This window comes from Littorina saxatilis, linkage group LG7, assembly GCF_037325665.1.
Source record: "Littorina saxatilis isolate snail1 linkage group LG7, US_GU_Lsax_2.0, whole genome shotgun sequence".
NCBI classification, from domain to species: Eukaryota; Metazoa; Mollusca; class Gastropoda; order Littorinimorpha; family Littorinidae; genus Littorina; species Littorina saxatilis.
The window spans coordinates 32342671-32358699 of record NC_090251.1 but is presented as its reverse complement, the minus strand read 5'-3'; the positions used below and the strand labels follow the sequence as shown (position 1 = coordinate 32358699).

The 16029-nt window shown below is 49.2% G+C and overlaps 1 protein-coding gene and 1 non-coding gene across 2 annotated transcripts in view; both read right to left on the bottom strand.

Annotated features, from left to right (window-relative positions):
- The window catches only part of LOC138971979 (MAM and LDL-receptor class A domain-containing protein 2-like), a 299457-nt gene that overhangs the window by 246477 nt on the left and 36951 nt on the right, over positions 1-16029 (bottom strand). The window contains exons 23-31 of the mRNA XM_070344823.1: positions 15392-15654; positions 14250-14337; positions 5235-5411; positions 4430-4627; positions 4153-4317; positions 2872-3003; positions 1865-2136; positions 852-1295; positions 465-552 (exon numbers count right to left, since the gene is read on the bottom strand). Of these exons, the coding sequence (XP_070200924.1) occupies positions 465-552; positions 852-1295; positions 1865-2136; positions 2872-3003; positions 4153-4317; positions 4430-4627; positions 5235-5411; positions 14250-14337; positions 15392-15654 (1827 nt within the window). The remainder of the gene's footprint in view (positions 1-464; positions 553-851; positions 1296-1864; positions 2137-2871; positions 3004-4152; positions 4318-4429; positions 4628-5234; positions 5412-14249; positions 14338-15391; positions 15655-16029) is intronic.
- LOC138972067 (5S ribosomal RNA) lies at positions 11779-11897 on the bottom strand. The gene has a single exon (XR_011457445.1). It is a non-coding gene; the product is annotated as a 5S ribosomal RNA (ribosomal RNA).

Here is a 16029-nt window from a genome sequence, read left to right as displayed (position 1 = left end):
TCTGCTTATTCACAAGCACTCTCAAACCTTTTTCTCATTTCAATTTTGACTGACTAAGTTGACAATCTAAAATCATCTGACAGACTCTGACTGACTACACACCTGAGTGTTTGATTAACTTACTGTCTGGTTGATTACTCAGTGAATTGTGACCCTCCACCACGAAATGAGTCGCATGTCACCTCGCGCGGTTCTGCGCTGGCTTAATATAAGTCCGGGGAGTGTCTGGTAACGGTGTGAGGGTCACCTTAGTCACAGGCTTATAACTCAAAAAGTTTTCGCTCTTTTCTGAAACGGTTTTCACCACTGGATAGAGCATAAAAAACTCTTTAGGAAAATGTAAAAATATGAAAATCATGCAAAGGTGACATGCGACTCATTCCGTGGTGGAGGGTCACAAATGAATGATTCACTAACGGACTGAGTTAATAACAATAGCTGAGAGAAAATAGAAGTAAACTTACATGTGCAGGTAGTAGCATTGTCAAAGGTAATATCATCAAGGGCAATGTCTCCCAGAGCGAATGTGCCTCTCACACCCTCAAACACAATCTGAAAATGCAAAAAGACATACTTTAGGACAAATAGAACCTAACAGTAAATAAAACAAATTGTCTAAAATACTGATGTGTTTGTTTGTTTGTTTGATTCTAGCATGCCAAGGCATGTGTTATCAATTATGCTTCTCAAAAATCAAAATCTTTGCGTTACATGTTGCCTAAAAATAGACCAATTCCGGAAAAATAACCCTATCGGGTTTCTATGGGTCGTGAAAGAGTGAATACTCTTGCTTTTATTGAGGCAAACTTTATCACATGCTCCTTGTCCATGTGTGAAGACACAAACTTTACCACATGCTCCTTGTCCTTGTGTGAAGACACAAACTTTACCACATGCTCCTTGTCCTTGTGTGAAGACACAAACTTTACCACATGCTCCTTGTCCTTGTGTGAAGACACAAACTTTACCACATGCTCCTTGTCCATGTGTGAAGACACAAACTTTACCACATGCTCCTTGTCCATGTGTGAAGACACAAACTTTACCACATGCTTCTTGTCCTTGTGTGAAGACACAAACTTTACCACATGCTCCTTGTCCATGTGTGAAGACACAAACTTTACCACATGCTCCTTGTCCATGTGTGAAGACACAAACTTTACCACATGCTCCTTGTCCATGTGTGAAGACACAAACTTTACCACATGCTCCTTGTCCTTGTGTGAAGACACAAACTTTACCACATGCTCCTTGTCCTTGTGTGAAGACACAAACTTTACCACATGCTCCTTGTCCTTGTGTGAAGACACAAACTATTTTGCCTCAATAACAACAAGAGTATTCACTCTTTTATAACCCGTATAAACCCGCCAGTTATTTCCAAATATCGTCTATCAAAACTGAAAAGAGTGATTCTGTCTTATATTATATTATTATTATTACATCACCATATATATATATTATGTTACCCAATGCTAATGTCATAGGTCCCTGTCATCTCTTACTGAATCTACATTCAAATCCATCATTTTTAAATAAGGCCAAGAAAAAATTAAATGTCTCTGACTCCTGACCATCCCTAGTTTTTCCTCCCCTAGAACTTGTTTCTAGCCTTCAAAAAGAAATAAAGAACAATGACAACACTCAATTTTGCAGCCTTTACAAGGCAAGTAACTATTCTCCGACATCCAGGGGACACAGCTCACCTGATTTCCGGCCAATAAAATGCCACCTTAATGCCCATGTAAATAAAACACTAACGTCAATCAAAAAAAAAATAGAAAAAATGTCATACCAACCCTAATATTTTGTTGCCTTATAATCGATAACACACATTTTTATCTAAGAATACTACAAAACTTACGCTGAAGGAGTCATTCTGCTTGGGGAGGGGGACCTGGGCACGTAACCACTGTGATCCAGTCGTGCTCTGCTGCCCCTTCAGCTCAAAGAGGGGCACCTGCATGCTGTTCGCGTTCTGCTGCACCCACACTCTCAGCGTGTTGATGTTGGCGCCGTACATGTTGTAGTAAAAGTGCAGGCACGAGGCCGACCCCCCTGGAAGCATCTCACTGGCAAGCAGAGCTCGGTCATTCAGTTTCCTGGGCGATGAGGTTTCAATGTACATGTATTTGCCTGGAAACAAAATTATTGCAGTAAAAATTTACATGCAACTGTAACAAACACCTTTTGCACTGCTTTTCAACAAACTTTTCTACAAACAACATTAACTCTCCACTACAAAAAGTAAGCTTCCATAAGCTGCTTTGAAACCCACAGAAACAGATCTTGTTCCAACAAGATTTAAAATGAGAAAATCAGCAAGAAGTCAGGATGAAAGAGTGAAAAAGAAAATCAGTGATCTGGCCAGAGCAGGGTTCATGCAAACCAGAACAGTGAAACCTGTCAATAGCGACTACCTGAGGAACCGACCAAAAGCAGTTCATACAGACAGGTTGTTGTTATGGAAAGGTGAATTATATAGAAAAACCCTCAACTGGCATCCTGCCAGGTGTTCGTAATGGGCAGTTGTTCGTTATTGAGAAGTGGTCACTGAGGCAGGTATTTACTATATGACCTAAAACCCGAAAAATTAGAGCCAACAAAAAGTGGTCATTCAGTCAAAGCTAATCAGTGAAACTGAGGCCTGAATATGGAAAAGCTGCCCCCAAAAACAAGTCCCAAAACATAAAACTTGACTCCCCAAAGTCGGCATATGCTGGCTAAATGGCGGGGTAAAAACAGTCATTCACATAAAAATCCACTCGTGCTAAAACATGAGTGAACGTGGGAGTTTCAGCCCATGAACGAAGAAGAATGAGAAGAAGAAGAAGAAGAAGAAGAAGAAGAAGAAGAAGAGATAAAACTGACCTCTTGTGCTGGTGTGATCCCCAGTGGGCCCTGTGCCATGACTGTTAGTCTGACCGGTGCCGGAGATCCAGTCAAAGTCCCCGGAGTGGTCCTTGGTCCACGAGCACAGTCCGTTGTCAAAGTTACAGTTGCCTAGAAGCACAGAAAATCACACATGAAATGGTGGCATAATTCCTGAGCGAACAGTACAGTGGAACCCCATTTTTAAGAACCCCATTTTTAAGAGCCCCATTTTTAAGAACCCCATTTTTAAGAGCCCCATTTTTAAGAGCCCCATTTTTAAGAGCCCCATTTTTAAGAACCCCATTTTTAAGAACCCCATTTTTAAGAACCCCATTTTTAAGAGCCCCATTTTTAAGAGCCCCATTTTTAAGAACCCCATTTTAAGAGCCCCATTTTTAAGAACCCCATTTTTAAGAACCCCATTTTAAAGAACCCCATTTTCAGAGCCCCATTTTTAAGAACCCCATTTTTAAGAGCCCCATTTCTAAGAACCCCATTTTAAGAGCCCCATTTTTAAGAACCCCATTTTTAAGAGCCCCATTTTAAGAACCCCATTTTTAAGAGCCCCATTTTTAAGAACCCCATTTTTAAGAGCCCCATTTTAAGAACCCCATTTTAAGAGCCCCATTTTTAAGAACCCCATTTTTAAGAGCCCCATTTTTAAGAACCCCATTTTTAAGAGCCCCATTTTTAAGAACCCTATTTTTAAGAGCCCCATTTTTAAGAGCCCCATTTTTAAGAACCCCATTTTTAAGAGCCCCATTTTTAAGAACCCCATTTTTAAGAGCCCCATTTTTAAGAACCCCATTTTAAGAGCCCCATTTTTCAGAACCCCATTTTTAAGAGCCCCATTTTTAAGAACCCCATTTTAAGAGCCCCATTTTTAAGAACCCCATTTTTAAGAGCCCCATTTTTAAGAACCCCATTTTTAAGAACCACGGATTTAAGACTTCCTGCTTTTTAAGACCTTGCTTTTTGAGATTTTCTGTTCATAACCTGTGTAAATGTACCTCCATTTTAAGACCCCCTTCTTTTTAAGACCTGATTTTCTCAGATTTTTTTGAGGTCTTTAAAGGGGGGTTCCACTGTACCGCAAAGAAGCACTGATCAGTATAACACTCAAGGTACATGCCTTCTCATGCACATGATTACGTCAACCAACACAGATGTGTTGAGGATTTTCATGGGGTAACATCATCTTTCAACTTAAAGGTGTACTATCCGAGGGAAGCCTATACACCCCCCATATAAGGGAGGCGGGTGGTGTGATTTCAATACCTGGATACGCTCCTGCGCCACAGCCAGAAGCGGAGATGGAGAAATCGTCAATGGCGACATCCCCCATCACGCCGTTACCCCGAACGGACTCGAAGGACACCTGCCATGGCTGCTTGACAACAGGTAAGCTGACGCTGGCAAGCTTCCAGGCAGAACCCTGGTTACCTGTAGTCAAGACAAAAAAGGATTAGTTTCATACCAAATGCAATGTTGATTCCGTCCGTTGACCATGAAACTGATTTCACCATCTTCCATCAAAGTATCAGTGTACACTCACCTTTCAAGGACCAAATGCGTTGTTGATTTCGTCCATTGACCTTGAGGTAAGCACTGAGCGTGCCGATCTGATTGCCGCTCATGTGGTACCAGAAGTTGACACAGGTCTGCTGGGTGGTTGCCGGGACGACGAAGGAGTTGAGCACTGCTTTGTCACCTGGGTGACGAGGGGCGGAAGCCTCTGTGTACATGTAGTGGCCTGAAGGACACAATTGTACATGTGTGCTGAGTATATTTTCAATACAAAACAAAATGAAAAAGACATCTGCCGTTTCAGCCCTATCCATTCCCACTTCCAAGGTAAAACAAAGAGGAGATACTGCGATGAAAGTACGATCCTGTTGCCATGCACATATTGCGTAAGTGTATATGAGTGTGCTTGAGTTGTTAATGCGAAAGAATGTGTATGAGTGGGCCTTAAGTCGCCTTGTGGTGAGATATGTGCGCGTTATAAATTCTTGTATTATTATATTATGAAACCTAATTAAAAGAAACCACTCATTTTAACTGCAATGCTGAAACTCTTGTTTTTTGTTACTCTTCAGCCACGCACCCAAATCACAAACAAAGAAACATACATATTTTGGAAGGGACATTGCACAAAGTGAACATCAGAGCTCATATTTCATTGTGACGCTCACGATTGACTGACTCAATGATGAATAGCAACAACATTTGCCTCATTTTCTTAGGAGCCTAACTCTTCCAAAGCCCATAAAAAAAAAAAATACAAAGTTATTTCCTGCCTAGTCCACTTTCAGGCTCAGCTACAAACACTTGCAATTTATTTCAACCAGTCTACTCACCTGCACCAGTGCCATAGGTGTGATCGTTGGTGGGTCCCGTCAAGGCCGATGATGTTTTTCCTGAATGGCGCGTCCAGTCAAACTGGTCTCCCGAGGCCTGCTGGGTAAAACCGCACAGGTCAGCGGCCTCAAAATCACAGCTTGTGATGTTTGTGGTTCCAGTGGCGGTGGTAGGGCCTGCAGAAGATAGAGGCATTGATTATGCCAAGAAAAACAATAAATCAATGTTTCCGATTCCCCGACTTACCCTTTTATGACCAAACTCAAATGTTTTGTTTGGGCCTTACCTGTTCGAGACTCTATGTGCATAAGATAAGCGTTACAGACAGACATGCATGTGCTGAAGTTCGTTCTTAAAACTTAGCCACATAGTTCAGAGACATCCTGCTTGCTGCCGCGCGAGCAGAGAACATTTTTCCCTCTTTATCTTCACTGCGCTGGCAGCAAAACCCCTCACACTGAGGTGTTTTCAGACAGGCCAGACACAGGTTGTTACGGAGGTGCACAGGAGCAGATGTTTTTGAAATACTAAGCTAAAGTAGGTTACATACAAAGAAAGGCAGAGAATGTAAGGCTTCTTTTTAAGCCTACTGTCTATATGATACTTACCGAGACAGTACTATTCTTGCACATTATCTATTATAGGCCGAAAAAATTGGACAAAACGCTGAGTGGGTACAATTATCTCCCATAACCATGCGCCACCGTGGATCCCAAGCACTGTCCGAGTGCTTCCCCCTTACAGGATGTAGGTGGCGCGTCCTCTTTCTTTATGAGCTGCAGACCCTCAAAAAGCCCATAACATATCAAGAGGGGAGGCGGGAGGGAAACTCTAATAGTACTGTCTCGGTAAGTATCATATAGACAGTAGGCTTAAAAAGAAGCCTTACAGTCAATATAACACTTACCTCGACAGTACTATTCTTGCACAGAATACCAGAGTGGTGTGAGGGTGATATGTAGAGTATTAAACTCCTTAATCAAAATCACTTAAATCCAAGGATTAAGATACCCAGGCAATTTTCGAACAGTACTACCGTAAAAGAAAATATACCCAAGAAACATACCTTAGACTGACGTGACCATGCTGGCAACCACTGCTGTGTGGTGAACTCAATGTCAAAGTCCAGGCCACTCAAAGCTTGAATACCACTGAGTCTACGGCAAGTGGCTAAAGCGATGAGGAACAATTAGTCTTAAAAATCAGCAACTTGATACTGATGCCTGCCAGGGGTTCAAACTCATTGCTACGCAGGAGTTTGAGGACCAGAAAGACATCCCCCTTGGGAAATGAAACCCGAGGTTTAGACACCGCTGCATTGCTAATACCCGAAAGGACATTAGCGATGAGGGAGGACCTGATCAAGTGTTCAGATCTGCGACCAGTAGCGGCCGCAATCGTGGAAGCGATGGCAGATCTGTATCCAAGAAGAGTCTTAGAAGAAAGACTCTTCTTTTGATACACTTCCACCAGGAAGTTGGCCAAGTCCTGTGTTGAGGGATAAAGCGGCTTTATCCCCTTGGACAAGGCGAAGGTGGCCCAAGCTCTCCAGCGTAAGTCGTAGAGCTGATTAGTTGATCGCCTCTTAGCGTTCAAGGAAAACTCTACTGAACTCTTGTGCAATCCTAGTGCAAGCAGTTTGGAGCGCACAAGAGCCATGCGGTCAAGCACAGACTCTCTGGACGTGGATGAGGGAGGCATGATCGAGGCTGGAGCAGACCTCCCCCGTCCAGATCCAGAGGTAGAGGGTCTACGTGGGTGAGACCGCGAAGATCTGGAAACCACGGAGCTGTTGGCCAGTAAGGCGCGACCAAAATCAGTCTTGGTCGTTCCTGCAGATATTTTGCCAGCACCCTCGGAATCAGAGATGTCGGGGGATAGGCGTAAGCATCGAGGAGCCTCCACAAGAGAGTGAATGCGTCCAAGTGGAACGCATTCATGTCTCGAAAGGGGCTGACGTACCTGGGAAGCCGAGCGCTGAATCGAGTTGCGAACCGATCGATCAGAGGACGGTCCCACCTTGCCCACAGACGCTGTAGAACGTTGTGAGCGATGGTCCATTCTGTGGAGAGAACCTGATCGCCCCGACTGAGAATGTCGGCCAGGGCGTTCATTTTCCCCGGAACGAACTGGACTGACATCCGGACCTGATTGGTCTGGCACCAGAGCAGAATCTCCTCCGCCAACAGGGAGAGGGACCGAGAATTGGTGCCCCCCTGGTGGCGAAGGTAAGCTAAGCATGTGGTGTTGTTGTCCCCGTTGAAAATCAGAGGGGCCAAGGACAGGCCGAATGGGAGGGCCCGAAACTCGAACACTGTGCCCTCCCAAACGAACCGGAGCAGATGTCGGTACCCCGGGGCCACCAGGATGTGGAAGTAAGCATCCTGGAGGTCCCAGACATGGCCCAAACGTTTGGCCGGATGACCAACCGGACCGACGAAGGGGTTTCCATCTTGAACTTGCACCTGTGAAGGTACAAGTTCAAGGTGGAGAGGTCCAACACCGGCCTGAACCGGCCGTCCTTTTTGGGGACGGTGAACAGGCGGGAGCAGAACCCCCGAGAAGGCTGAGAAAGGGGGTAGACCGCCTTCTTCTCGACCAACGAGTTCACCTCGTCCTGAAGAGCCTGCCATCTGGCAGGGTCTCGAGGAGGGGGGAACGTCCAGGGTAGAGCGGACAATGGAGGTTGTGACGACAGCGGTAGAGAAAACCCCGACCACACCACCCTCAAGAAAAACTGGTTGGAGACCAGTCTGCCCCACATGCCGCGGGCCCGAAAAAGGGAACCGACGGACGAAAGAGGGGCAACTTGAGGGGGCGTCAACGTAGGGCCGGGACTCACTGAAAATTCTGCTGGCGGGCAGGCGCAGGCTTGCGACCACCCCCCTGGTGGTGGTGCTTCCCCTTACCTGTCTGAGCACCCTTCGTCTTGCTTGGGAACGCAACAGGCGCCTAAGAGGAGGAAGAAGGAGGCAGTGAAACTGGCTTCTTCTTCTTCTTCTGAGGCTGGGAGCTGGAGGTGACTGTAGCACTTCTCTTACTCCCCGCCGCCGTCGCCGAAGCAGCGAGGCCAACCATCAGAGAATCAGTGTTCCTCTGGCGTGTGGACTCCACCACAGAACGAACAGTGTCCGGATGAAAGAGGGAAGAAGGCTGAGGAAACGTGTTCCTCAGACTCTTCCTCATATCCGGAGGCACTATAGAAGTAGGCAGAAAATGATCACGGAACAGGGCCAATAAAGTGGACCCGTGTTCCAATGGCCAATTCTGCCGCAGACGTCACGCACGATCGCACGGCATGCAAAGCCCGATCCACTCGAACCGTGTCAAGGACCCGAGTGGAATCGGACTCTGCCCGATCGGGAGGGTTCAACAGTGTGGACAGCGTGCTCATCCATGTCAAGGCCTGTGATTGGGCCTCGACTGTGGAAGAAACGGTGGCCTCAAGATTGTGGAACGAAGCAGAGCTCAGTTCCACCTTCTTGACCGAAGGCACCTCCCCAACGAACACATCACCGTCAGCCCCACCCTAAACACTCGAAGTCTGGAAAGGGAGAGTTCGAGAGTCAAAGGGAAAAGGGAGGGACGAAACAGATTGGACACGAGGAAACAGTGGAGGTGCGCCTCCCAAAGGAAAGCATGGCACTGAACCCGCGTCCTCCCGAGGAACATAGGTCGCGTTTGCACGTGAATCTGTACTCCTCAGGCGATGTGCTGCCGCTTCCACCGTGGCACTAAGACTAGGGTGGAACGCGAATTGCCGGCGGACGGATCGTTCATAAAACGAGCCGCCGGCAGACGCGGCGTGAGCCTCCCACGCCCGGGCCGAAGCGGACTCAAAGGACGAGAGGGCGTCTCAGGGAAGGACGTCCTGAAACTGTTCAAACGTCCTTCTAGCTGTGCGAGGACGAGCCTCCTGCCTCTCGTCCTCAGACCCCGGGTCCAGGTCCTGTGTGTCAACACTAGACGACAGACGCTTAAGAGAGGCATCCGTGACGTCAAGACGCCGCGTGATGTCTGTCATGTACTGTTGGAAAGTACGAAGCATAGCTTCGGAAGTTCCATCAGAAACCGGCAAGGGTAGAGGATCAGTGTTAACCTCAGGGCGACCCTGATCCTCCTCCCTATCGTCCTCCGACTCACTCTCCTCTTCACTTCCCGACAACTCCTCAAAAGCAGGAGTGTAGGGAGCTTGAGGGGGAAGAGCCGAAAGCGATGAAGCAGGCTGTGAAGAAACGCCCACAGAAGCAAGAGGCCGCGAAGACCCCTGCCCCAAAGACGAAACGTCTCCAGCAGCCGAAGGGGGAGAAAAACAACAACCCTGCGACTGTTGGGTCAGCCCAGCCAACGAACCCCCGCCATTTATAGACTGAACAGGAACCCATCGGGTCTGATCAGAAAAGAAATGGTCCGGTCCGGTCGGGGGTGCCGATCCGGTCCGGTAGGGTGGTCCGGTGTTCCGGTCCGGTGCCGGACCATCCGGAGGTCCCGTTCGGCACCGAACCATCGTACCCACAGAAGTGTTCGGGTGGTTAGGTCCGGACTTGGACATACCGTACCATACGGACCCGTGGTCCGGTATGGTCCGGTTCGGTGCCAGACCATCCAGACCAACAGAGGTGGTCGGGTGGTCCGGCACCGGGCCATCCGGACCCGTAGGTCCGGACCCGTAGGTCCGGACCCGTAGGTCCGGTACCATCCGGAGGTCCTGTTCGACATCGAACCATCCGTACGCACAGAAGTGTTCGGGTGGCTCGGTCCGGGCGTGGACGTACCGTACCATCCGGACCCGTAGGTCCGGTTCGGTGCCAGACCATCCGGACCAACAGAGGTGGTCGGGTGGTCCGGACCGGTCCGGTAGGGTGGTCCGGTGTTCCGGTCCGGTGTTCCGGTCCGGTCCCGTACCATCCGGAGGTCCCGTTCGGCACCGAACCATCCGTACCCACAGAAGTGTTCGGGTGGTTCGGTCCGGACGTGGACACACCGCACCATCCGGACCCGTAAGTCCGGTGGTCCGGTGCCAGACCATCCGGACCAACAGAGGTGGTCGGGTGGTCCGGTCCGGACCGGACCACCGGTCCAGTACCGGACCATCCGGACCCGTAGGTCCGGTCCGGTCCCGTACCATCCGGAGGTCCCGTTCGGCACCGAACCACCCGTACCCACAGAAGTGTTCGGGTGGCTCGGTCCGGACGTGGACATACCGTACCATCCGGACCCGTAGGTCCGGTTCGGTGCCAGACCATCCGGACCAACAGAGGTGGTCGGGTGGTCCGGACCGATCCGATAGGGTGGTCCGGTCCTGTGGTCCGGTCCCGTACCATCCGGAGGTCCCGTACGGCACCGAACCATCCGTACCCACAGAAGTGTTCGGGTGGTTCGGTCCGGACGTGGACCTACCGTACCATCCGGACCCGTAGGTTCGGTGGTCCGGTATGGTCCGGTTCGGTGACAGACCATCCGGACCAACAGAGGTGGTCGGGTGGTCCGGTTCGGACCGGACCACTGGTCCGGTACCGGACCATCCGAACCCGTAGGTTCGGTCCGGTCCCGTAGCATCCGGAGGTCCCGTTCGGTACCGAACCATCCGTACCCACAGAAGTGTTCGGGTGGCTCGGTCGGACGTGGACATACCGTACCATCCGGACCCGTAGGTCCGGCATGGTCCGGTTCGGTGCCAGACCACCCGGACCAACAGAGGTGGTCGAGTGGTCCGGCCCCGACCGGACCACTGGTCCGGTACCGTACCATCCGGACCCGTAGGTCCGGTGGTCCGGTGTGTTCCGGTTCGGTGCCAGACCACCCAGACCAACAGAGGTGGTCGGGTGGTCCGGTCCCGACCGAACCACTGGTCCCGTACCGTACCATCCGGACCCGTAGGTCCGGCAAGGGCCAGAGGTACTGTCCCGCACCGGACCCTAAGGTCCGGTACGGTCCCGTACCATGGGTCCCGTCCGGACCAAACCCGGAGGTCAAGTCCAGTCGGGACCCGTGGGTCCGGTTCGATCCCGACCCGTAAGCCTGGAACGTTCCGGACCCTTGGTCCGGACCATCCGTCACCCGAACACCAGACGCTAAGGAATGGCGTGGGGTCAAGACGGTCCGGTCGGAGGTGTCGGTCTGAGCAACAGAAACAATGTTCCCGTCGCCCTGACCATTCGACAGAAGTACCACGTTCTGTCGAACACCTCCACGTCCAGTAACTAGTCGGCCGGAGCGTCTTAACAAGAGGGACAGCCACCAGTCACACGGACGTCAGAGGGAACCGTAGTAGCAGTGGTCGTAGGCACGAAGCCTGAAACCCCTGCCCCCACAGGACCGCCCTGAACGGGGTCAATTCGCATCCCAACCCCAGCGGGGAGGGAATTCAGAGACCCCGTCATCTCCTCCGATCTCCCCCCCCAGGAGGCCGAAACTACTGTCGAAACAGCAGCAGACGACCCAGCGAGGGAGTTCAGAGGAGGACCCGTGTCCCTCCTGGCTTCCACAGCGGTGGAAACCGAGGAGGGCACAGGAGAGGCACCGGAAAAAGGAAGATTTTAATGCCAACTGCACCCGGTGTTCCCAGGCGGTCACCCATCCAAGTACTAACCGGGCCCGACGTTGCTTAACTTCGGTGGTCGGACGAGAACCGGTGTTTACAACGTGGTATGGCCGTTGGCTGTCAAAACCTGAGTCTCTCCAGTAGCCCCTAGATCGGATTCACCAACCCCCAAAGAGGGTTGGGAATCGACCTGCCCCCGGATTCGAGCCAGGGAGGAGAAGGAAACCTTCCCCCCAGGCTTGAAACCGGGAGGAGCTGAAGCCTGAGACTGAGGGCCGGACAACGGCGTCGAAGGGGGGGAAGCCTGTTCCACTGAAGGAGAAGGAGAAAGAAGCTTTTTCTTTCTCCTCGACCTTCCCCGAACCTTCGACGGCGCAGCCCCGCCCGAAGTCCCAGGCTCAAGCCCAGCCTGTTTGAGCAAGCTCGCATTGAGCTTGCTCAAACAGGCTTTCTCCGCCCTCCCTCGCCGCAAACGCAAAGCGTTTGGGGAGGGAGAGTCGGAGCGCCGAAAGATCCCCTTCTCCGTGCGTAAAACATGACGCTGGGCGCCCGGAGAAGGGTTGCCCCCGGCAGACTCTGGTTCCGTAGAACCAGAGCCCAAAACAGGACGAGACATCCTACCTCGCCCTGTACGTACCCTTAAAGACCGAGAATTAACAAAATTCAAAGAAAATTTAGGTCAATACTCAAGTGAATGCGGCGAAACGAGAAGCAGACGACCGGTCACCACGAAGTAGGACGGGAGGCACGCCGAGTCCGCCACACAAAAACGGAGGCACAAGTTGAAGGAAACACAACGTAGCCTCAAGCCAGAAGTGGAATAACACACAATAATCCAACAGGTGATAGTCCACACAGAAAAGAAGCCTCTTAGTCCAAAATAATCCGGGAGCGTAGCAGAAACACAGCCGGTCTGACACGCGCGAAAAAAGAAAGAGGACGCGCCACCTACATCCTGTAAGGGGGAAGCACTCGGACAGTGCTTGGGATCCACGGTGGCGCATGGTTATGGGAGATAATTGTACCCACTCAGCGTTTTGTCCAATTTTTTCGGCCTATAATAGATAATGTGCAAGAATAGTACTGTCGAGGTAAGTGTTACATTGACAAGTGGGGTTTGAGAAGGGGGGGGGGGGGGGGGGACCAAAGACTCTTAAACATAGACAAAGAGACACAGGCAAAATTACTCTTATCACACATAATTAGTAGTTTACATAATCATGCATACACATATATCACACTAGAATGAATACCCGCTTCGCCGGGTAGCCGGCTTCGCCGGGAAGAAGTACTTAGAGCCGTACGCCGGCTTTGAACAATGGACCCGCCAAGCTTAGGTCCCTCCCAGATTCGTGGAATGGGAACAGCACGAAAATGATTCAGTGGCCATAATGCCATTCCTGACCATATCGAGTCCCATCCTTGTCGACGAATGTAACCGTGTTAATCACCTTTGGAGGCGAACTCCACTCAAACAGGACTGAGCAAGTTATGGCTTCTCAAAGGAAGGCCAGTACATAAAATTACACAAAAGCCGCCAGACCACATCACAAACAGAACTGAAGAATGCACAGGTGTTGCTTACATAGAGACACACACACTCACACACACACACACAAAAACACAGAGAAGCCGTATCTATAGAGAGATAGATGACAGTGTATTTTTCGCGTGGCTATAAATTGATTCGACCTTTGCACTTTTACAGTGAGGATAATTTACGGGTCCAATTTACGTTCTGTACACTGCGTTGACCTTCTAAAAATAGTAACGCCGGGAATATCCGAAGACGCTCAGCGCAGTGGACAGCGCAGTGTAGTAACTTACAACTGAACGGGAAAGCCACACGAAGGAAGGGAGATAAACGCCAAACACTGGAGAAGATAAGGAAGAGTTACTTATAATGGTGAAATGAACACAAAAACGAAAATGAGTTCAGCGCTGCGCGCTGAGAGCACGTGTTGAAATATCTCATCGATGATATTGTGTCCGGGGTGTAGCTGAATACGGTGTCCAAATTTGAAAAAGATCCACCGAGAACTTTGGCGTTGTGATGTGGTGTAGCGGCTATGGTGTGTCGGTATGGGGGCCCGGGTCGCTGAGGTGGAACCAAAATAGCTGAGGTGGAACCAAAATCGGTTCAGCGCTGCGCGCTGAGAGCACGTGTTGAAATATCGACCAGGTTGTGTCCTGTACCGGGTCAACCTGAATATGCCCACCAAATTTGAAGCAGATCCATCGAGAACTTTGGCCGTGCATCGCGCACAGACAGATACACACACACACACACAGACACACAGACACACAGACTCTAGTCGTATATATATATAGAAAACACTCATCATATGAAGATCACCAGTACAATCATGTACTTGCTAGACCTTGTATTTGACTCATAAATATGGAGCAGTTGCCAGGTGTTATAAGCTCACTACGAATATTTATTCATTTTTCATTATTTTCATCTCACCAGCAGAACAGGTACCATTGGACAGAGAGATGTCATCCAGAGCAATGTCCCCCTTGTAGCTGATTCCTCGCACACCCTCAAACACGATCTGCAAGCAATGGCACATGAACATGATATGTGGTGGAATCCTCCTTTTAACTCATTGTCTCCAAACCCACTCATATGGCTCTATCTGACCAGGTACGGATATATCCGCTCAGACTTGTTAGCTTCAATTGCTTCCTGTAACGTCCATCTAACGCCTGCATTCCAGCGGGTTCATACACTGTTACTACACAGTTACTACAATTCTGAGTGACCTGCTGCAGCACAGCTTGTCTCAGCTAAAAAACCTTGGTCAACATAGTGTTAAGACCTCCCAAAATATGAGAAAATCATGTCTTAAAAAAGGAGGTAGTCCTAAAATGGGGATAAATTTACAAATGTTATTTACAAAAAGTATGAGAAAACCGGATCTTAAAAAGGGAGGCAGCCTTAAATAGAGGGGTCTTAAAAGGGGTTTCCACTACATGTGGATCGGTCCATAAGCTCTGACTTCTAAGATGCCCCCGTGTGCTTGTTATTCTTGGAGCCAACTAACTCTGAAGAACGAGTTTGATCTGCAATATTGTTACATCAATGGCAAGTTGAACCTACCCTGGTTACCATTTCTCGATGACGATCACCTGCCAATAACGACCCTAGCTCCCAAAGGATCTCTAAAGGAACAAACTAACTAATTTCTATCAAATTTAAATCTTTCAATAGCAACCACCTGTCCATAGCCACGCCTTTTGGTTGGTTCCTTGTGTGGTCGTTAAGCACAGGTTAGACTGTACAAAGCAATATACTTCATTTATTCTCCAACACAGATGGGTTTCCCTTCTTTAATCATAACCCTGCTTCTAATGGTCTTCTTTTTCTTTCACTTTCAGACTCAGAATGTGTACATACATTTAGATAAATATTGTTTTGAAACGCTCAGTAAAGCCTGTTCTTAACTGTGCGAAGTCGACTACGCGAAGTATACTTTGTGAAGCTGGCCGCACGAAGCTTTAGCACTGAGTTTGAGCAAAGTTGACTTTGAGCTCAATAAAGGACTGCCTTAACTTTGACAAATAAACAACAAATAAACAAACAAAAGAAAAGAAAGCCAAACTCACATTGAAAGTGGAAGCAACTCTTGGGACGTCAACGCTCGCCTGCCTCCACTTCTGCCCCTGGTCGCGGACACGGGTCCACAGAGGTGTTGATGGGATTGTGTTTCCGGCCATGACGTAGACGTTGAGGTGGTCAACGTGCTGGCCGTACATGAAGTACCAGAAGGTCAAGCAGTACTGACCAGCGTTGATGTTGGGCGACACCAGGCGCGCTTTGTCTCCGTTGTGTCGACTGCCCGAGGTTTCGATGTAGACGTAGTAACCTCCTGAAAGACATAGACAACTTGATTACAGTGGAACCCCCCTTTTAAGGCCTTCAAAAATCTGGTCCTAAGCTGGAGGGAGTCTTAAAATGGAGGTCAATTTATAAAGCTTATGAAGAGAAAATCTGAGACAGGGGAGTCATAGTGGAGGGGGTCTTAAAAGGGGGGGTTCACTGCATTTGAAGAAGAGAATTAAGTCATGAGTGGTGTATCACAGCATCAGACAACATACAACATAAAACGTTAGAACATAAAACAGTAAAATTCCTTGAATGCAAAGCCTTATTTGCAGGTTCCTGGTGCAATCATTTCTTCTTCTTGCCGATCACACGTGGTGCAATCATTTCTTCTTGTCGATCACACGTGGTGCAATCATTT